Genomic DNA, 23,529 nt, shown 5'->3' with positions numbered 1-23,529 from the left:
CAACGGCGACGGCGGCTCTCTAAAATTAATGAATGGCATTTTTAATTTTATAACACAAGACAGATTTTAGTTTTACATTCAGTAGTGTCTGTTGTACCGAAACCGTACCGAACCCTGACCCCTGAACCGAGGTACGTACCGAACCATGACTTTTGTGTACCGTTACACCCCTAATGCCTCCATAGCGTAGCTCTGCTGTTCTAAAAATAGGTTGCACCGACAATTAAAGGTAATGAACCTACTCCTAAAACTAGGGAGTATGGCAATGGACCAATTTGCCAAAATGTTGAACTATCTCTTTAAATCTGAATAGCAGTTCACTCTCTGATAGACATGCTCATGCATTCTGAAAAACAGCAACAACCCTAGCACCATCCAAAGTTAGTTTTACTCTGATCCTGTCCTTATCTGCCTTGTACTGCCGAGCTTCTCTGAAACTCTCCCAACAGAACAAACAGTGGTTAAAAACTATAACATGTGGTGGACCAAGACTGGAGCACCTTCAAGTCCAAGCCCTCAGGTGTTTGTCTGGGTCACAACTTCTATCCTCAGCAATTGTGTAGTGTAGTTTAAAAAAGCCATTTTTTATTTGTGCAACAGCTGTGACGGTACATAAATAAAACAGCAAAAAAAAAAAAAAGAAGGGATTTTAAAGTGACATTTTATAGTAAAGTACCTCCCCTCCCCATCTTTCAGAGGTGTTTGTCTGTATATAAGCTCTAGTCCATTCTCCACACTTGACTACACCTCTCCCAGTATAAAAGCCCATGGGATTTTCAGCCAGGAGTTGTTTTGGTACAGCAGAGCAGTTTATTATTCCAGCTAACTATACCGACGACAAGCAATCTAGGTTAGCTGATGCTGCCAGCTCAGTGATGAAACCAAAGCTAACAACACTGGGTGGGAATCAGACCAAATTAAATCAAGTTGATTTAAAGAGCACATTTAAAGAAGTCACAGTTGATCAAAGTGTTGTAGAATAAAATGCTGCAGAAAGAAAAACTCACTGTCGTCAGTGTTTCTGTAAAGATAAATGGATAGATAAAATATTCGCCACAACTGTAGTTTTACTTCATCACAGACACGCTGACCTTGCCTGTATCCTCAGCCTTTGGTGCTGCTGGCTGTTACAGTTTGTGCCAGAGGGGAGATTTACTGAATCCACATTTTTTACTGGCTGTGAGACTGCAACCCTTTGCAAGGACAATCATTACACTTGCCATTAAAGTTTTCCTTGAAGTCCAGTGTGTGTGTGTGTGTGTGTGTGTGTGTATGTGTGTGAGGGTGTGCACTCATGTGCGTCAGCATTTGTGCTTAAATGTGAATTTAGCAGATGTGATTAGCTTCATGCCAGGAGCGAGGAGCATTTAATGAAGTGTTGCTTTCTCTGAGAGGTCGAGTTCAAGCGCTGGATGTGTTGTGGAGAAAGTACAGCTGAAATGTAGAGATCATCAGATTCCTGAAGTTTTCAGTGTCTGGCTGCATTTCTGTGCCTGTTTTGGCAGAACTGGAACCACCTAGTTACATTTTAGACCTCCGAACTTTGAAAGAGTTCACTGGCCTCCTCAGATCCACAAATGACGCTTCGCTGTTTGTTCTTATGTCAAAGCTTATGAATCAGTCATACCTTCACCTTGGTCTTCCCGTCATGCGTCTTCAATATTGTCGCTTTAATCTAAGGGTAAAGATAACCCATCAGACTCTACACTACAAAAATCCAACTCTCTGCATGAGCTGAACTGCCTCTGGCTGTCTTCCAGTTTGCCATGTGGTAGAGGGAATCGCAGCAGAAGGTGAACCTTAATTGCTGTTATTGTGCCAGGACTCCTCCTGCCCTACATTTGATTCCTCAGTCCAGACCTATCTCGTCACCATGTTTGTGTATAGAGCCACAACAATTAATCGATTAATCGAACAATAATCCATTATTAAATGAATCGTCAACTATTTTGATAATCGAATAATCGGTGTGGGTTCTTTTTTTTTAGGAAAGAAAGTCCAAATTCTCTGATTTCAGCTTCTTAAATGTGAATATTTCTGATTTCTTTGTTCCTTTATGACAATAAACTGAGTATCTCTTTGGTTTGTGGACAAAACAAAAGATTGAGGACGTCATCTTGTGGTTTGGGAAACTCTGACATTTTTCAACATTTTATAATATTTTATTGACCAAACAACTAATCGACAGATTAATCGATAATCAAAATCATTAGTTGCAGCCCTAGTTGTGTATGTCCAGCAAATGATAGGTTCATTACATGAATTTGGGATTCTGTAATGTACACATGTACGTATTATTTCCTTCATTAACTATAGAGGATTATGTGTTTGCTTCATATCCAAAAGACCAAACCAGATTATCTGGGAAATGCAAGTGCACTTTCTGTCATGCTTTGGCCTTTGCTAAATGTGCAGACAATCCAGGGAATGAGACACACTCCTGTATTCAACATATTGTGGTGCAGTGTATAGGTCAGCAGCAGAGAGAGGAATATCCTCAGTACACGAGTTGAACATAAGTTCACTGGCACATTGATGTGAGTTTGTTTCCAAAGATATCAGTCTTTTAAAGAAGTCTTAAAACATGCTTCTCTCTCCACATCAAATCAAAGCCTTTATACTACATTGCATCAGCAGCAGAGGAGAGATGTTTTAGAAATGTCTGCACTGCAACAAGGGCTGTGAAACAACTGATCAGGTGGTAAAGTTGTTTTCAACACACCACCATAAAGCCTGTCATCATTGCACTTGTGATTACAGGTGGGTGAAGTTGCACAGGGCCAGGAAGTGAAGCAAACTGCCTCGGATGTAAAACTGATGTAGTCTGCAAAATGGGGAAGAAGTAGAAAGTCATTTGTGCAACAGTGACAATAATTTTAACAGTGTCACTTGTAGAATAAAGAGACAGCAAATAGCACCTGTGGTTTCCTAAAAACAAAGACAGATGCTCTCATAAGATACCTAGAAGCAGTCAGGTTCAGAAAAGATATGCAGTGTCAATTATGTTCCATTTTCTGTAATCTGACAAAGTCACACATGACAAGAGTCACATGTCACAGATAAAATCAGATATTTGCCCACATCAGACGAACATTACAGTCATTTTCAGTGGCTGCTAGTAACGGCAGATTGTTGAAAAGATTCCTCTGAAATTCTGAGAAGGGAAATTCATCTGCAAAATTGGCATTATGACCAAAGTACTCGCAGTATAGTCATTCAATTGTTCTGTAAAAGGGTTTGGATAATAGTGTTGTTTCATTACCTTTAATGCAGCTGCTATGACTGAAGAATCACAATATTATCATTACCGGGAATCCTGACAAAATCTATTTCCATTTCATAACCACCTTTCATTTTCATCCATTCATGGTGTCATTGACGGTGTTTTCCTCTTTTCCCACAGATATCATTGACAAAAGTGAACTGAAGGCCTTCTTCGAGAGCAACTGTTCTCAGATTTATTTTATCTTCTATGAAAATTTCATTACACTGGAAAGCAACTTAAAACAAAAAGGTGAGTACAACCCTTTGTTTTGTTTTGTTTTAACCGCACACTAATTAGTTGACCACCAGCCTTGATTGTGTTCAATCATTAACGCTCTCTATGGTGTATGTTACGGCAAAGGTATATCTCCTTCTGCCCCATGTGTACAAGTAAATGAGCATAAGAAACCATAGAAAAGCACTTTCTGGCCCAGTATAACCAGTACAACACTGTCATAAGTAGAGGATTTGTTCCCACTGGGAGTATGCTTTCATGGTAACATAAGTTCCTCTGACCGAGTGCTCCATATTATTGCTACATTATTGATGAAGCTAATGCAGTGTGGCTCCAGGTTATGTGTTTAACAATCTAAGTACTTTCTCTGTGTTTCAGGGAACAAATCTCAAAGGGAGGAGCTGGACTCTATCCTCTTTATTTTTGAAGTAAGTCATTGGTCTTTTTTTTCTGTGCTGATGTCTCCATCTCAGATTTCCTCTGAAAGCTGCCACAGCCTCAACCTGTTTACTGCGGGAACCACAGTTTCCATGGCGGCATATTGCATACCCTAGTTACTTCCTGACTTTGCCTCACATAGCCTGGAAATCAAGTGGAGGTTGTGCAGATGAAAGAACCATCAAATTATTTTTCTTTTTTTGTGCTGGTTGGGTGTAATGTGTTTTTGCAGATGAGAGGTGTAATGTCTTGTGGCTTTGTCTGTAGTATGTTGTCGGTTATATAGCCCCTCCCCCTGTTTTTTTTTTTTAAACCCTCTAATGTTGCACATGCAGGTTAAAGTCCCCTACCTTGTTTTCCCACCTGACTCCAAAGGCAGCTCCAGTTTCCAATACAAACATTCACCTCTCCAGTTACATTTGCACAGGGCAGGGCTGTAAAGGTGGCAGCAAATCAAAAAAAAAAAAAAAAAAAGTGGGACAGTGTGTTTGTCCCTCTTTGTACAGTATGGCTTGTCCTATTTTTTTTTTTTTGATCACCTGGGAACAGTGTGAGATACAACACAGAGTCGGTCATCCCAGCTACAATGGAGGATTCTTAACTTTGGATTTAGGCCCACTGACCAGTTGAGGAGTTTGTTACAGTAACATGAAGCCAGACACAGCTGTAGTCTGGCATTTGCTATGGATTCCTAATTTACCACTTGCCAGTCATGAATATCTAATGCATCTTGACTGTATTGTCACAATATGAACCTGCATGGTGCACAGTGTGGTGTGCAGTATGGTACACAGTAGCACACGTCAGAATATCTATTATGTGCAGTTTGTTTGATTGTTTTGTGTTAGTGGCATTCTTTGGTAGGATTTAAGAGTTTATCACTGAGACTTGTTTCTGTGGCCTTCTCAGCCTGCTGCTTGGGAGCTAAATTAGTCTCTAATCAAGATTGTAAAAAAGTCATTAAGATTGGAGCTCCCCATCTGTTAAAAGCAAAACCAATTCGCTAGATTTCGCTTCCAGTATTTTCCTCCCCTCTCAAGGATAGCCTCCCTGCCTGTCCACATTCAGTCATCTGACCTGTAACTAAAGCCTGGATTCATGCCTGCTACATATTTATGGAGTCATCTTTTCAAAAAGAACTAATATTGAAAGCAGCTTAACCCTCATTTGTCCCCTTTTAGCTCCTGCCTGTGACGACGTGTGCTTTTACCCATGCACTGAGAAGATAAGCTTGCTTTGAGTGGTGTGTACAGGACAGATACAGGGTTGCTTTGATCCCGAGCTCTGCTACACTGTGCGGACTTTCTCTTTTATGCCATAATAGATTAGGCCTGTTGGATCGTATGTGGTCATGAATATAATATAAATTGATACGTTTGTGCTCACAAACATGGACTACCAATGCGTAGCATGTAATCTCAGTGAATTTTGCGTAATCATTTCCCTTTTGCACAGCAAGCACAGAAATTTGAGGCGTTTTTATCATAAACCCAACTTTTCCTGGCAGGATAAAGCATTCTGTAAATGTGTATCATTTGCTTTTAGTCACAGAAGTCAGCGGACCAGAACCTAAGCTGTATCAGCCTTTGTCTGACAAAGCCTCTGAGCAGTGTATGGAGTAGCCACGGTGCTGGAACAACAGCCTTGTTGCAGCTTTTGCTGTGCGATACACTTAATTCTGTATGACAGGTTAAGAGGAACAAAGCTCAACATCGCAGCCCTTCTTCTTCTGTGGAAGGATTTCCCTGGAAAGCCACAGTTCTGTCCTCATCTCTCTGTGCAGATGAGAATACAGTCTCCTACTCTCTCCATCACCTGAGTTCCTCCTTGCATTCAAACCTGGCCGACATATACAGTACATGCCTGCAGTCTGTGTGTGTTTGTTTTGAGCTGGCTATGTGCGGATTACTTCACCATCATGATGAGGTATGTGACCCCTTTTTACCGTGGGTAGCCGTAGGGGAGTATGATCCTCCACGCCAAGCCTGTTTGAGTAATGGATATCTAGAGGGGGTAATCTTTTGTCCCTCCCCCTAAACTCTGCTGGAGCACCCCACCCCCACTGCCACCAGCAGCCATCACCATTCCTTTCCAGGAGTCCTTTGTGTCTGCTGCCACAGAGGCATCCACGGTAGTTAGTGATGCTGCAGCAGGACTGAGAGATGAGAGACCTGATCTCTGTGAGAATGGAATAAATGGCTGAAAATGCTGAATTGCTATAGCCTTAGGTGTTCATTCTTAACATGTAAAACCAGAGGCAACAAATTTATGCAGTACCTTTAATGAAGTATTGACCTATTCATATTATAAAATATAATTCAGTCTTATTGAGTCAAATGCAAGAGCACCACATTGCTTAAGCATTCACCCTCTTTACAAGGCGCTTACATCCTTACTGGTCTTGATTGGTTTCAGAAGCTGGATAAAATATGCAGACGTGTATGTAATTGAGGTGTGACAAGCAACTTAAAGTTAAATACACTTGTATATGGACTTGTATGATGGTTAATAACCAGACAACAGCTAACTCATAAAGGAAGGCTTCACAATTCAGCAACAAGCCCCATGTAACGAATGGAAGATCTTTGCAAGATGCTTGAAACCACACAGACTATAATAAGATATTGTACTTCTGTAAATCTAAGTGTGATTGTGAGTGTGAGCTTGACGTTTATGTTAAGGCTAAAGTAGCTACAGGTTTCATGGCTGAGGTGAGAGATGTTGTGCGTACAGCAGCTGTTGCCTAGGCACCACCACAATAAAGCCGTCAATAAGCAGCAATAATGGGAAACCAAAAAAAACAATACATTGGCATCATCAGGAAGGTTTGTGAAAGTTAAGGGTTAAATCCTCGGAGCAGAAACATCTGTTCCAATTTGATCTGATCTACTTTCCAGCAAAACAGTGACCACAAATTTAAAGCCCAAGCCCAACACAAAACTCTTTATGTCCTGAAGTAGAAGCTAGAAGCTGGATCTCTTTCTGATGGGGGCTCTTAGGTCAGGGTCGCCGTTTGTGTGGTTTCATAAAGAGGAACAGTGAAACAGGGCTTTGTCCTTATAATGCTGACATAGACATATTGATTCACTTAGGTTGTGTTCCCTTGTTTGCAAGGTTTTCTGATAATACTACTACTACTTACCATAGGTGAGTAAGACATAATCCTTTTTACCGGGATAATGTTTGTCTTCCTTTGTCAGCCATTTCTACTATTATATTGGAGTCAGGATGCATTCTCTCTAATTATCTTCATGGCACCACTTGGCACCTAAAGATGAGTGAATTTAAGCACAAAGGAAGAAAGCTACAGAAAATCTGATGTCAGTCAACACTGATTATGCAGGAAGTGTGTGACGGTCGGAGTAGTTCCAGGAATTAAACAGGATAAGATGAGCCAACTGTTTTTTGCCGTCACATGACTCGATTTAGCTCGAGGGTAAGATACTCCTGGAGGCCTCAGGGGTCTCCAGTTTGTCCAGTGTGTTTACTCCAGTTTGACAGTTGATGGCCTATTACTGGCTGAAAGCAGTTTGATCCTGGTGCCACTGAGGTTGTGGGACAGGTTAAGGGACAGCTCTGGGACCAGTGCAACTCAGAGGGAAGTCTGTTTATATCCACTTTCACTCCAGGATGTGACCTCACCATGACCTGTCCTGCCGTCTCTCATCCGGACCTGACTCAGCATTCTGAATTTCCCTTGCCATCCTCTCTCTGAACAAGCCCCCCCACCCCCACCCCCACCCCCCAAAATCCAGATTTCAGACTTGACTTGACTGTGGTGTCTTTTATGGCTACATGTGCCTCTTTTATATAACTGTCTGACCTTATTTTTGATGAATAACTGTGTATCTATCCCACTTCATGAGTAATGGCTTTTGGTTGATTTATTGATTATTTACCCAAGATGGTCACTTTTATTTATTCAGAACGGAGGTAGTGAGCACTCACCCTGAATCTCAAAAAAGGAGAAAAAACTCTCATGTGGAGGTGCACGGCCAAGGCAAACAAGAGGAGAAGAGAAAACCAGCACCCTCCAATCAGCTCCTTTTAACTTTTTATTGTAGGACAGGCAGGCAGGACAGACGTTTCGACCGAAGTCTTTTTAAATGTAATCACACAGGTGCCTGAGGTGGGAGATAAATACCCTAGAGGCTAATTGAACCAGGTGTATGACCCTCAGTCATTAGACCTCCTCACAGAAAATACACATGAACACACATAAGGCCCACAGGGCAAAACATCAAAAACGAAGGGCTACAAAATACCCTCCAGTGTACAAGAATACAAAAATATATACATTAAATATTAAATATTAGAAAAAATGTCAAGGCACCAGAGCCACCATGGAGCCTTACATAACATGAAGCATAATGACACTTACAATGAAAAACAAGGACATAAGGGCAACAGTGTCTCATGTTAATAAATAAATATCTGACCCCCTCCACATTAAGTGAAGGGAGGGGTACTCAAAAAAGCCTCGAAACAGAGACCACAAAACAGACCCAAACAAGCCTCAAAAAGAGACCACTGAATATAGACCCCGTAAAATTCAAACCGCTGGTCAAAGTACAAAAATATTTTTTGAAAATTGTTCGTATCGTATCATTTAAGTATAGAATGAGAAAACGCTACAGTATAGTATACAAAAAATTATCTACATATAAATATCAAATCAGAGACCATAGTAGACCTTTACATTAACACATAGCCTCATAACATTACAGCGCAAACAAAGACGTCGGTGCCTCAATCTGACAGTTGTAATTCTGTGAATGAAGAACTGCTCTTAAATTGTTTTATTTAATTCTGTGAATGAAGAACTGCTCTTAAATTGTTTTATTTAATGTGATTTATGTATACAGACTTGTAACTTACTATTGGTCAGCAGTCTCTATTTTAGAGGCCTGCTGGTCTCTGCTTTGTATACCCCTTGTAGAGGGGTTCTAATACACAGAATTACAACTGTCAGATTGAGGCACCGACGTCTTTGTTTGCGCTGTAATGTTATGAGGCTATGTGTTAATGTAAAGGTCTACTATGGTCTCTGATTTGATATTTATATGTAGATAATTTTTTGTATACTATACTGTAGCGTTTTCTCATTCTATACTTAAATGATACGATACGAACAATTTTCAAAAAATATTTTTGTACTTTGACCAGCGGTTTGAATTTTACGGGGTCTATATTCAGTGGTCTCTTTTTGAGGCTTGTTTGGGTCTGTTTTGTGGTCTCTGTTTCGAGGCTTTTTTGAGTACCCCTCCCTTCACTTAATGTGGAGGGGGTCAGATATTTATTTATTAACATGAGACACTGTTGCCCTTATGTCCTTGTTTTTCATTGTAAGTGTCATTATGCTTCATGTTATGTAAGGCTCCATGGTGGCTCTGGTGCCTTGACATTTTTTCTAATATTTAATATTTAATGTATATATTTTTGTATTCTTGTACACTGGAGGGTATTTTGTAGCCCTTTGTTTTTGATGTTTTGCCCTGTGGGCCTTATGTGTGTTCATGTGTATTTTCTGTGAGGAGGTCTAATGACTGAGGGTCATACACCTGGTTCAATTAGCCTCTAGGGTATTTATCTCCCACCTCAGGCACCTGTGTGATTACATTTAAAAAGACTTCGGTCGAAACGTCTGTCCTGCCTGCCTGTCCTACAATAAAAAGTTAAAAGGAGCTGATTGGAGGGTGCTGGTTTTCTCTTCTCCACTTTTATTTATTTAAATCCAAGGAGCTCTAGAGAGCTTGACCACTGGAGACTGGAGAAAAAAACTGAAGCAAGATACCGGAAAGAAAATTGAGCTTACTGTTTATGAAAAATTATTCAAACAATTGCATTTGCCAATTTAGCAAATTGAGAAATGTAACATTTAAAGAAGACCAGGAAAAGGAAGAATGATGCTTATTCCACCTGCCACAGCTCATGGCAAACAGATGATTGATTTTCATTAAAATGCCATGAACAAATGCACCATTTCAGCAATGTGTATGGAAATGGTCCAGAATGAGAAAGTAGGTAATTAATAACACAGTGTCACTCTGTATCATAAACGGCCATCAACAGTCCTGTCAGCCGGTGCCTGGCGTAATGGCATCATATTCATTCCTCTTGATGCACATCAGCTGAAACTCTCCTCTACATGTTGGCTAACATGTGTCTGAGAAATTAACCCAGGGCCATTTAGCTAAGTGATTTCTTTCTCTCCCTCATTCCTCTTTAGTCTTAGTTATGACTGACAGTTCACCAGCAGGGGATTATTGGTTAATGCATAAATGCAAATTTACCAAGTGTAGCATGGGTTTATGCATGGAACAGGCTGAGTAAATGAATCTTAATGCCTCAGGCTTCGTTTGAACCTGGTCTTTAGCCTTTAAACCTGAACTGCTGGAGTGCTGCTGTATATTACTGATAACTATTTTTGTTGCAAGCCAGAGCAGTGATTTATGAACATTTTACAGATGCATAAACTTGAAAATAACTCAGTCCTGGGAGAAGCCCCCTGCAGCTTGGCTTTTCTCAAAGGGCAAAGGGGAAGCAGAGCCTGATGTCTGAGCTAACATTGAGACGCCTGGGAAGGAGTTTGATTGCACTCTGCTGCTGCCCCCCACTGGCCACGCAGGAGAATGAACATGAAAAAAATCTCTGGCAATTGGTGCTCATAGTTGCAAGTATTTTGTTTAAGTAATTCCAAAATAAAACTCCATATGGGTAAAAATGCTTTAGGCTTTTTATTATAATGTGGTGTTACTGTGTGTGACATATCCTTTTTGCGGCCGGCATTTACCAAGGCCTTTATCCACAGATAATGAGAGTAAAATAAGAAATTTGGTTAGCATGTAAATAAGCAGTCTGGTTTGGTCTACCCTGCTTGAAAATGCCTACAGACAAAGTGGGTGTGTGTGTAACTTTCCTCACAGTCCATGAGGCCTACAAGTGATTGTTGCTTCAGGGAGTCTTTTTCTATGTGGGGTGAAATATGCACCATTGTAAAGGAAAGATGATACTTACCAGCAGTTACTTCATGTTTTACTTTACTGCTTACAACTCTCTCCAATCCACAGCTTCCTTTCCTTTTCTTTTCTTTTCAAACTGTTCATTATTATTGATATACATTATGGCATGTACACTGCGTTAGTGTGTTATTGCTCTGTGTCTCCATCGCCATTGTCTCTCAGGCAATTTCCTCAGATGGTATAATCATATCATCAAAAAAAAACCTATACAACATGTAAATGACTGTTTCTTCTGAGAGTGCTGAGTGTCTGCTGCTGCCATCTAAAAGCCCTTGTGGACCACCTCTGGGAGAAGTGTATTCTGTGTCATGTTCAGGCCCTGCGGCTGGAAACCTAAGTGCGGATCATGTAAATGTGTTAAGGCTGCTGTTGTACCACAGTAATGCCCCCATCTTTATGCTGGAGTATGGCTGCAGATTAGAGTAACTCCACCAACCTCTAGTCCGGCAGACTCTGCATTCGCCGCATATCACCCAGTAAATTCCTCATTGTTGCGGCAGCCATTCCAGCTCTGCGGGGAGTCTTTCTGAGCTAGCTTCTCCATCTCATTCCCACTCTCCCTTCCTGGTGCTCTGTAAGGAGAGAGAAAGATGGTGTTATTGTGTCTGTGCACACACACACACACATATACAGAGGGAGAGGCTTAAGCAGGCTACCCTGCTGTGTTACTGCCTAGCATAATGTGTCTGCTGCACCAAGGAGACGGAGTGGAGGAGGCCAGTGCAGAGCCTTACGGAGATGTAATAATCCCTTGTGGGATCAATAGCAAGGTGCAGCCACACGCCTGTACACGCATATCATCACATCTGTGGATCAGGGAGAAGTTGAGCAGCACAGATAGTCATCCAGCACTCCCGCTTAAAGTGATATATGTCTTTCAGTATCTCCAGTGTCACGGATAATGACAGGGATTTAGTTTCAGAGGACAAGAAGGGAAAGTTAAAGATAGACGATGACAAGTAAGGAAGGCTGTTGTTGACAAACTGATACACTCAAAACATGAGATGATGTCTGGACGTCCACAGCGCTCAGCGTGATGCGGCATAGCACTGGAAAACAAAAAGTCTCCTTATGCCATCTTCCAGGGTCGTGTTTATGGTGGGAAGATAAAGACTTTCCAACACAGTGTGGTTAATGTCTTTAAAACAAAAGACCAAACAAATGAAAATGTATAGAAAGAATCTTTCATTTTCTTCACATGACCTATACCTAATCTGTGTAAACTCGGTCATTAAGCTTCTGTTTCATTCATGAAATCATCTTCATCAGCCTAATTGTTATATCAACAAAGCAAAAAATCCTTGAGGTTATAAAAGCCGTCTCTCTGCAGTTTTATTCCGATGCTCTATAGCTTTCTCTCACTGTCATCTTTCTTTTTGTCTTTTTTTTTTCCCCTCGCTCGCTGTAGCACTTTGAATCGGTGACTGGAGAGGGCTTAATCTTTGTAGTTCTGTCATGTACATTTTTCTCATGCTCTGTATCCTTTGCTTTGGTGTGCTTCTCACTCTCCGGGGCAGATGAGCTTTTTATCGCGCCGACTAGAGTTGGTTGTCTGGTTAAGTGGGTCAGAGCTGCATACTGTACTAACACGGTAAAGGATGGACTTGACCTCTGCATTGTAATCACAAAGTCTTATTGGGTCAATGATTAGGATTTGATGAGAAGTGAACCATCGGGGCATCAATGGCTCACAGCACACTGACTGTTAAATAGCCATGCCTGCACACATCTGCCGTCCCCCCAGCCTTTTTTTTTTTTTTCCCATCTCTCCGGAGGGACCCAGTTAACCTGCCGCTGCATTCAGGAATAATGATAGGCTGCTGAAAGGTTAGGGCACTCTAATTGATTTGTAAAGCGGTTGTTGGCGAGGTGATGACATTTCTTAGTGCTGCCCTGTGTCACAGAGATCTGCAGACATGTGAGGCCAAGTGGAGGGAAAGGGCCAGGATGGTGCATTCCTTAAGTGTACACTGCTGTGGTCAGACGGCGCTGCTTACCAAAGCAAAGTCCGTTGTTGTTGTATCCTTTGCCTTTTTTTTTTTTACTAGAGCCAAATAAAGAAAACGTGGTTCTAACTATAGATTCTTGACGTGATTAATCTCTCCAAAAAAATGTCAGAAAAAGTTTAAGATAAACCATCACCAGCTCCTGAAGCCTAAGGTGACACCTTCACCATGTTTTGTGTGTGTTTTGTGTGACCAGCTCTCCAAAACACATTTGCTTTAAAATCATAGAAGACTGAGAAAAACAAAAAATATTCATATTGAATGACTGTCTTTCTTTGCCAATCAGTTGTCAAAATTGATGCCGATTTGATTTTTCTTGTCAAGTAAGAATAATTGTTTAAGCTTCAAAAAAAGCAATGTCAAGCCACATTGTTGCAGAGAAAGGTTTCATGTATGTAACCTGATGCAGCACTAATGATATTATTATTATTATTACCATAAATGTACCACCGTCTTGTTATCAATAACTAATCTAATCATCCTGTTTTGTGTTTCCCATCAGAAAATTCTACAACTTCTGCCTGAGAAAATCTACAACCGATGGCAGTTTCACAGTATAGGTATGTATTGCTAACTTTTTCTACACACACCATGAAATACTTGGCACTCCCATGTCTGCTTGTTACAGCTGACAGGTAGTTACATGTGCTGCGTATGTCTCTCTTCTTGATGTTTCTGTAACCTCTAAGATACACATGGTGGTGGTGACAACAAAAAAAAAAAAATGTCACCACCACCATGCCTCAGCCCTCCATAATGAAGAGAAAATAATTAGTCTTAGAAGGGGACGTAAATGGGAAATGCAAATGAGCACTTCATTTGAAATGCAAATAAGTAATTGAATTATGCCAGCATGATTTCAGTCCCACACAAAAAAGGGAAACCTTGCAAGAAGCGATAACCTCAATTATAACTGCTGTTTGTCAGCGGCTGGCAGCTAAACAGTGCAGGTCTAGATCAGGCGTAGATCGACCCTCCCCCCCCTAGGCTTGTAATTCCAAATATCGAGACTCATCTGAGGGTGGACGCCCCAGACAATTTCACTTTTTTGTCCCTCATTGGACAACAAATCATCACAGGTTTGAAGCTTCCTCTTGGCCTTTTTGAAAGTCCCATTTTCTTTTTTCCTTTTCCATCGCTCATCAGTTCGTGTGTCACCGGTCAAGATGCTATGCTGTCACTTTGTACTTCTCTCTGAAGAATCTGTGGTGGTGGCCGGGTGGCTTCTTGGCATACCTGTGTTTTAATTGAATTCCTTAGATAACTTTTTCTTTCACATATATTTTTTTTAAATCAGAGCATCTCAGTTCCCTGCGGTAAATTCCTCATGGTGGGTAGAGTAGGTCAGGAGTGGCATTTATAACTTTTAGTGTTTTTGTCCTTTTAGCTGAGGATTGCAAGGTCCAAGACATTTGACATAGGCCATTGAACGCTGAAGAAAAATCCTCATACCTTTTAACATCCTTTATCTGCTTACTTAGAATTCCTTCTGTCCTCAGCCCAATACCCATGAAAAGATGCCTTTATGTCTTTTATGTGAGGCACACAGAAATGTTTTTGATTGATTTAGAGGAGAATAATAAAAACACCAGAAAAAACACACATAAACTCACATGCAACCACCTAAGCTTTTAGAAAAAAAAAACTCAGCCAGGTCTTCAGGGTTAGCACCTTAATGCGTCTTAGTCAAATGACTGAAAGCCCTTCTTGATAAAAACTTAAACACACCTCTGGACTAGCTTTTCTTTTGCTCTAATAAAACATTTAAATAAATGTATATGTTTAAGACTCAACCCTGTACTTAACAACGCTCCTAGAACCAGCCAACATTTCTTCAAGCCTACAGTGTCCTCATAATCACACTTTTGTCTGCAGGCAGTCAAGTCTCCGTCCTCACACACAGTCACACACACACACACACACATACACAGACCTCATCCGCCCAAGGTATTTAGCAATCAGAGCAATGTCTCATTTGATTACAGCAGAACCAGATTGCCTTCATAAATGCATGTCGCTGCCAACTGATGTTAATTTTCATCAGGAAAATGCGAAGCCTTGCCACTCTCCCCGTTAGTTTGTCGGGACCACCCATCAAGGTCAATTTGCGTCAGTGGAGATGACAAGCAGGTTCCTCCTTTCACTTTTGTGCTGTCTGTTGTGGCTCTGCTTGTCATGGAGGGGACCTCTTTTGAATAATTGTATTGCAAAAGTCTTTGACAATTTTGTTTCTCTCTTCCAGGTTCTATTCTGAAAAAACTTCTACACACTGGAAATTCATTTAAGGTACTGTTTGTCATAAATTATGAGAAATTATTTGTTGCCAACCATATGGTGCACTATAGTGCTATAGTACTATAGTTATAGCACTAACACCAGTTGAGGTGTTGAGGTATAGTCAGTTTATTCAGTCACAGTCTACATACGACCTTATCAAATGCTAGTTTTGACAAGTTTACTTACTTGCTTAAAACATGTCTTCATATTTTAACTACATTAAGTTGCAGTGTGTCACATGTTTGTTCAAATTTACGGTAACACTTTGTTTGACGCCTATCTCCATAAAACATTATAACCATACTTATGAGTTATAATGCAGTTATAGCTCTGTAGAGCATTATAACTCTATTATAGTACTCAACCTTATAATCCATTATAAAATGTTCTATAATGCTTATTGTTATTAAGCCTTATGATAATTTATGAGTGTTTATAATGATAGTTATAAGCATATATAAGACAATTATAACACATTAACTATATTTATAATGCATTATCGATGTGGGCATTGTCAGTGAGCTACTAACAATTACAATGTATTATAATACCTGACCTTAGATGAAATGCTTTATAGTGTGTTATGATTATTGTTATAAAGCACTCTGATCACTTATGAGTGTTTATAACTATAGTTATACAGTGCTATAACTGCATTATAACTCATTATAGTATGGTTATTGCTTTATAGAGATAGGCGTCAAATAAAGTGTTACCAAATTTACTTTGTGTATCCATTAATATGTCCCAACGTCCTCTGGTCTAGATCCGCTGTGAGGGGATCCGTCTCTTCCTGCTGTGGCTGCAGGCCCTGAGGGACAACTGTGCTGAGGAGCAGTTCCTCATCTTCGCCTGTCTGGTGCCAGGATTCCCTGCTGTGCCCTCCACCAGAGGGCCCTGCACCCTAGACACCATCATTTACAACCCCTTTTCCACCCCCCCTGATGGTGAGATAGGGATGTGCATGCTTCTACATGTACACATTTATGATGACAACATTTCTGTAACATTTGTGTAGCCTGATGACATGAGTGTGATCACCGAGGTCATTTAAGACTTTTTCTTATTGTGTAGAGAGACAAACAATACAAGACGCGTGTGACGATGACAAAAAGATAAACAAAACAAAACAAAAAAATGTTTAAAACAATACAGAGTAAAAGGTGTGAGGGGTGGAACTTAAAGACAATACCATGCTGTGATGATTCAGGGTCAGGCAGTGCTATGGTGGTACTACAACTACTAACAAAGATAATAATAATGGGGCGGTGCGTGGTGCAGTGGTTAAAGCGGCCGCCCCATTTAGAGGCTACAGTCCTCAATGCAGGTGTCCCTGGTTCGAGTCCTGCATCAGGCAGACCTTTCCTGCATGTCGTTCCCCCTCTCTCTGCCTCCCCCTTTCCTGTCTATATCACTGTGCTATCAAATAAAAGGCAAAAAAGCCAAAAAATATACTTAAAAAAAAAAAAAAAGATAATAATAATAATAATAATAGTAACGAAAACATTAATAGAAATAATAGAGTGTGCAGAGAGATTAAAGTCTTGACACACATACAGCTTTACTGTTTTTCTGTAATTGTTTTTTTCTTTCTGTCAATCTGAGTAGCAAAAGTGGTGCCCGAGGAGATTACCCCGCTCGTTCCTGCTGTGGTGGGAGAAAAGGTTGCAGATGACCAGACCTGTTTCATCCTGGAAACCCTGCTCAAGTACATGGTCATACAGGTAATAACCAACTATCCTGGGAAAAGACTGAACAACTGTTTGCTACCAGCAGCTGCAATGCAGTTATCATGAATGCATCTCAAATCTGGACTGAATCCCTTCTTAGCATGGGATGGTCACAGTGGCATACATTATAATGTAGTGACATAGAGATGTTTTAACCCTTACTAGTTCTAGGTTTTAAAATTCCATAGCAACCTAAAGGGTCTCCCAAAAAAGTGAAGGATATAACAGCACTAACCATGTGTTTGCAGTATCTATGTTGTCATGGTGTTGACCAGGTAGTTTGTGATCCCTGTCGTGTGCAACAGTAAAATAAAAAAAAATAAATACGGTATGTGTTAAGGGTGAAAAGTTGGAATCTGTCAATCTTATGTGTGTATAGCCCAAAGCATTTTCCCTCTGAATACTGTTTCTAAGAAGGAACCTTCACACTGTTGTGTTGGAAACAATATACTGTCACTGTCTGAGTGACGCTGGAACCATCTCCTCTCCCTGTAGCCTGACCTTGTCCGTCTTTATGCTGTCTGTCTGCAGGCTTCCAGTTTAGAATGGAAGAACAAAGAGAACCAGAACACAGGCTTCAGGTTTCTCTTCAGCCTCTTCAAGAAGTACTACCTTCCACATTTATTTCCATCCTTCACCAAGCTCACAAACCTCTACAAGCCTTTATTAGGTAAGATGACATTCATGCAGAAGCTTTCCAAAGTGTGTCTATTACTGCAAAGTTAACATGCTTTATTGTATTTTGCTGTACTTCTACAATATTCTACAATCTCAGTTTAACAGTAATGTCTGCTTATGTTATGGCTTTGTGGGGGCTAAAGCGTCTATGCAGTAAACTGGCAGACTTAATTCTCCATATGGGAAACAGTCAACAATAGCACAAGTGACATGTTCATTTAAAATTAGTGGAACTGGCAATAGGCAAAAATTAACTGTAACACATGGAAACCGGAGATGGAAATAGTAACAGTAATATAGTATGTGTGTATGTCTGAGCTTGTGTGCACTAACATAATAGGAATGACACAGCTATTTAAGTGAAATGTATTACAAGTGAACAGGTAGAAATAGAAAATGAAGTCCCAAGGCTCTATGGTTGACTGAACAGTTTGATTCAGTTCAGAAAACTTAAAATGCCCTCACAGCCAGACATGTGGAGCTGATAGGTGATCTCTCTCGCTCTACTCTCCCTCTTTCTATCATCTGTTCTTCATTCACTCCCCACAGACCTCCCCCACCACAGGCCGAAACCTTTGTATGTACGGGTGACACGGAACAATGAGAGCATGTTCTGCACCAGGGACCAGTACCTGGCGCCCCGTGTGGCCTTCATCACCTGGCTGGTCACCTTCTTCCTGGAGAAGAAGTATGTCAGCAGTGCTGCCGTGGCGCAGAGCGCCAAGAATGGCACCGAGGTCATTCCCAAACTCATCCAGGTAAGTGTGACAATACCTTTCTGTTGATTTCTCATGCTAGTGTTTTATCACCAGTGATGGGAATAACGGCATTACTAACGGCAAACTTTACTGTTTCCCCCGTTACAACGCCGTTATGACAGTAAAATGTGCCATTACGCCGTTACTTGACTCAAGAAGTCCCATCCGAAAATAATACACTCGTTTTAGTGTAGGACATTATATACACATTTTTTTCAGTTCATCAAATGGTCGGAAAAAGCTGCTTATCTAGAGCTAACCAATGCACTCAGTATTCCTCCACGCGGGCAGGCTTCGCGACGCGCTGTATCGCTCCACCTATCAGGGTTAAATCACCAGCGTGTGGAAGAGGCGGAGTGATACAGCTCGTCGCAGAGCCTGTCTGTGTGGAGGAATACTGAGTGCGTTGGTTAGTGCAGTAGTTAGATAAACGGGGTTTAGTAATGCAATATAGTTACTTCCTTGTAATAAGTTACTTTCATCATGTAGTAACTCAGTTCATTTTTTGGGGAAAGTAACTAGTAACTATAACTAATTACTTTTTCAAAGTAACATGCCCAACACTGTTTATTACTGTGCTGTAACTCTAGAACACCTAAGACTTGTATCTGTACAAAGACACCTGGTGCAAACATGTGTTCATACCCATGTATCGCTTCAGTTATGTCAATGAGGCTAGGCTAAATATCAGAAGTACCTATCAATTTAATGCAGTTTGTTCAAGAGAACGACAGGCAGATAAATATTTAAATTTTCACAAGCATATAATGTAATGTAGGGACAGGTGGAGTAGATTGAATTACTTTAGCTAGTTGTAACTAGTTTTGTGGTAACTGAGTGTACGTATAATACTGTACTTTTCCTATTTCGGAGCATTCTGGTTTAACATTACAGTAAATGAAGTGACGGTAGTCAGGAGAAAAGACAAGGGAAATGTATTCAAAATGGTTAATATTAAGATTACACTATTGATGCAGAATCAAATTTTTCATTTAAAAACATGATCATAACAAAGAACTAATCAATTGCATAATTTCAAGTCAGTGAGGCTCTTGTGACCAATTATTTAACTATGAGTATGTAGCCTAATCGCTGTCTCTCTCTGTGGTGGCCAGACTGTCACTGCAGGCAGTAGCAGCCAGGAGAAGGAGAAGGATAAGACATCAGATGGGGATACAAACGGACCAACGGGGGAGCCTGAGAAGAGCCACTCCAACAGCAGCACGCTGTCAGATCGACGGCCCAGTGATTCCAGTTTGTGTAGCATTGAGGAGGAGCATCGCTATGTCTATGACATGGTGCATGCCATCCTGCTGTCCACCAGGGACAATGTGAATTTTGTCAACGAGGTCTTCCACCAGGTACGATGTGGCCGTTATACTACGATTCTTTATTTAATGTTATCAGAATTAATGTCACTGTAGCTGTTGCATGACCATAACACAGACTGGATTTCAATTCTGAGATAACATTGTGCTATGCTGCCATCTGCTGGACTGTTTCTGAACACGTTCTCTGTGTTCCATGTTTATCTTCTCAGGCTTTCCTGCTGCCGTCCTGTGAGGCATCGGCGACCAGGAAGGTGATCAAAGTGTACAGGAAGTGGATACTACAGGAGAAGCCCAGCTTCATGACAGAGCCAGACCCAACGACCCCAGGAGATGAAGTGGACAGCACTGAACAGGCACTCAGCACAGAGACTAACAACATTCATGTACAGGTAACAAAACCAGTAAATATATTTTCCTATCATACATATGAGTAATGTAGACATTCATTTATTTTTTTATGGACTGATCAGCAGTAAGAGACAAATCTGCAAATGATCTGTTGGCTTTATATTAAGAATACAGACAATAAGCAGAAGCAGTGGGACTTATCTGCTGATTCTCTTCAGTTACATGAAGAACCTTTGTATGATCATCTGATCATCTGCTGATCACTGTACATCCAACAACTAAATTTTAGTAAAGTAAGACTGTTTCTGTCAAAATAAAGACAAAGAGAAACACATACACAGTGGATCTTCTCTGTATTCTATACTGGTAACTGTCATAATATCTCAGTTTATATCTACTGAACTAATAACTGGTCTTTCATGACTTCAACAAGACGGAGAGTCACAGTCACAGACGGTCGTCAAGCTGGGGCAGGACCTACTCGTTCAGCAGCGCCATCAATCGAGGCTTTCTCACTGAGGAGCAAAACATGGACATCAAGGCCGGCATTCAGCCCACATTACAGGTCAGTGTCTTAAGTTCACAAGTGGGTTTTTAAGCTGAGATCACAGCATGTGGTGTGGTTTGAAGTAACAATTTTCATGTAGCTGTGTGCGCAGATATTAGTGCTGTCTTACTTTGTGTTTGTGTTTAATTGTCAACTCACTGTACCTTCATGTACGTATGTGTGTAGGTGTTCCTGACCAACTCATCCAATGTGTTCCTGTTGGAGCCTTGTCAGGACGTCCCTAAACTTCTGGAAAACCAGGTTGAGGTGTGCAAGGGCGTTCTTAGCATCTACCGGCACATGATTATGGAGCACACGATGAACACGCAAACATGGTCAGTGAAATATTCAATTGTATATAAAGATTTTTTGAAACACTTTTTTAATGAGATATATCTTCATGACACTCAAATGTAATTTGGTTTGATTTTACTGTGTGTTGTGCAGGGAGCAGATGTTGCAGGTACTACTGAGAATCACTGAGGCGGTGATGAAGAGGCCACACGAAAACCAAAGAAAAGATAGCTTTGCTGAAAGCTTAGCATCTATACTCTTTAGGGTATGTCACAATGTACTTAGTTTGACATTACCTGATCCATACAGTACACTTTTAACAAATCATTAAAGAGAGATTGGGTGTGAATGTCACCATACCTACTCTACTTACTTTAGTTACACTACACAATAATAAATGCATGTGAATGTGTGCAGTTCCTTTTATGACCATCCATTAACATGTTGTCCAGGTACCTGCTGCATATTTACTGTGTGTGCGTGTGCATGTGTGTGTGTGTTGGTTCTGATTGTGGTGTTTACAAAAAGTCAAGAAGGCACTACACCAAATTAGATGTAACAGTGTGAGATTTATGTTGACACATCTTACCAGGGGCTGGATTTCTTGCTGTAGCCCTGTCTGTCAATGCTAATTCATCTGCCGTTGTCTCATCTTGCATTCAGACCATCATTGTGGCATGGGTGCGAGCCAACTTGTGCGTATTTATCTCCCGGGAGCTATGGGACGAGCTGCTGGCAGTGCTGTCTTCTCTTACCTGCTGGGAGGAGCTGGTGACAGAGTGGGCCAGCATCATGGACTCGCTGACGGCTGTGCTGGCACGCTCTGTTTATGGCCTGGACATGGGCAGCCTGCCCTTGGACAAACTGAGTGAACAGAAGGAGAAGAAGCAGAGAGGACGCGGTGAGGGGGAGAAGTGGGGGGATGAAAAAAAAAAAAATTGGGGATGGCTGGAATTTGGGTGACAACATGTTTGAAATGGACTTGTGGAAAGATCCTCATAACAAATCCTAGTTACTTTTTTGGAATTTTTTTGATTAGATGTTAGGTTATATGTATTAGTCACTAAGAAAAGTTATTTCTATTAATCACTGATTCAATATTCTCACATGTTGAGTGAGTCAGAGCCTTTACTGAGAGCTCTAGTTTGTCAAAACAACATTTGACAAATTTTGACTCCATATTGTGCAGATACATCTACACACGTCTAACATATTTTCTAAACCTGTCGCTCAATTACCTTTTAATCAGCAGTTGAATTCATTTTGATTTGATTCTTTTAGTATTAAGTAACAAATTCTGTTTTACCAGCTGTTAGATGCTAACATGGATTTTTCTCCGGCTTGTGACAATGTAAACTGAACACATTTGTGTTTTGCCTGCTGACGAAACATAAGAACTGTGACATATATCGCATCCCATCCATCAGTGCCCCCTGCTGTCTACCACACAGTTGCTTTTATAAAACTGCTTGTGGTTGCCAAAAATACATTTCCATATCCTGCTTTAAGTGTACTTGACAGTGAGTTCATTCTGATTTAGATCCTACCCACCCTTTTAGTTTTCAACTTATATACTATATTCTGGTCAAAGTTGTTATTATATCATTTAAATTCTGTGCTTGAAGCCACTCAGAGTTTTCTTCCATGTCAGTGGAGGTCGATTGTGCTAAATCCAAACAATCCAATCTAATTATTATTAATAATGTAAAGTGACATCCCCACTATTCAGTGAGTCTTGTTCTCTGTATGTTAGGAGTGATCCAGGACTCCCAGAAGGCAGCGGCAGTGGCACGCTCCTTCTCTCTGAGCTGGAGGAACCAGGGGGAGCAGGGAGGGCCAGCGGTTCAAGAGCCCATGAGGATTCGGTCGGCCACTACATCAGGAGCTCCTGGTGTAGAAAAGGCCCTAATAAACGTCCGACAGAAGGCCTCTGGTAAGCACTTGTAATACTAGCGATAACAATACTGTTGTGTTAGCTGTATATTACTAATCCATCAAAGCAGGAAGAAATAAAATACAAAGAGATGGATTTTATAAGACACCCCCTCCCCTCAGATGCATATACCTGTTCTATATCCAATCTATATTAATCTTCTTCTTTTGTGTGGAGCAACAACACAATACTGATAACCCTCGGGAGCCAAACGTCAGACCATAGGGTTTATCAAACGTATTTATTTCATGTGAAAGCCTTCAGACAGGTCCATGTGTACACAAGCCCAGGTGTCGCTGAAAGGCCCAACAGCAAAGACAAAGACACCAGCAGATGGTCCCCATTGTTTCCTTCATATGTCACTGGCTAATGTCAACATGTTTCCATGTCAGCTCAATTGCAGGCATACAGCACAATCCCTCGACGGCATGTCAGAGGCCAGCTTTGGACACTCATTGTCATTAGCTCAATTCACACACTGCAAACACCCCTTATCTGATGGGGATGTGGCAGCCTAATTATAAGTTGAGCTGGAAGGCAGTAGTGTAGTAACTAGCTGCAGTGCCTGTCTCGCTTGTCTTAATTTTGTCTAGACAGAATCTTAATGTGGAGGATAAAAGACAGAGACGATCCCTTTTCTTTTCCTTGCCTTACGCCTCTCCAATTAC

General features: G+C 40.9%; 1 protein-coding gene across 9 annotated transcripts in view; it reads left to right on the top strand.

Moving 5' to 3' along the window:
* The window catches only part of ralgapa2 (Ral GTPase activating protein catalytic subunit alpha 2), a 93,984-nt gene that overhangs the window by 13,151 nt on the left and 57,304 nt on the right, over positions 1-23,529 (top strand). For all 9 annotated transcript variants that reach the window (XM_085767308.1, XM_085767311.1, XM_085767303.1 and 6 more), the window contains exons 2-16: positions 3,404-3,514; positions 3,878-3,927; positions 13,468-13,525; positions 15,208-15,251; positions 16,009-16,189; positions 16,851-16,966; positions 17,504-17,642; positions 18,200-18,408; positions 19,524-19,769; positions 19,949-20,128; positions 20,521-20,652; positions 20,821-20,969; positions 21,082-21,193; positions 21,592-21,829; positions 22,682-22,861. In XM_085767308.1, the coding sequence (XP_085623434.1) occupies positions 3,404-3,514; positions 3,878-3,927; positions 13,468-13,525; positions 15,208-15,251; positions 16,009-16,189; positions 16,851-16,966; positions 17,504-17,642; positions 18,200-18,408; positions 19,524-19,769; positions 19,949-20,128; positions 20,521-20,652; positions 20,821-20,969; positions 21,082-21,193; positions 21,592-21,829; positions 22,682-22,861 (2,145 nt within the window). The remainder of the gene's footprint in view (positions 1-3,403; positions 3,515-3,877; positions 3,928-13,467; positions 13,526-15,207; positions 15,252-16,008; positions 16,190-16,850; positions 16,967-17,503; positions 17,643-18,199; positions 18,409-19,523; positions 19,770-19,948; positions 20,129-20,520; positions 20,653-20,820; positions 20,970-21,081; positions 21,194-21,591; positions 21,830-22,681; positions 22,862-23,529) is intronic.

This window comes from Trachurus japonicus, chromosome 22, assembly GCF_045865225.1.
Source record: "Trachurus japonicus isolate A0001 chromosome 22, Traja_1.0".
Classification (NCBI taxonomy): Eukaryota; Metazoa; Chordata; class Actinopteri; order Carangiformes; family Carangidae; genus Trachurus; species Trachurus japonicus.
The sequence above is the reverse complement of the archived record's forward strand: the minus strand, read 5'-3'. Positions and strand labels throughout refer to the sequence as shown.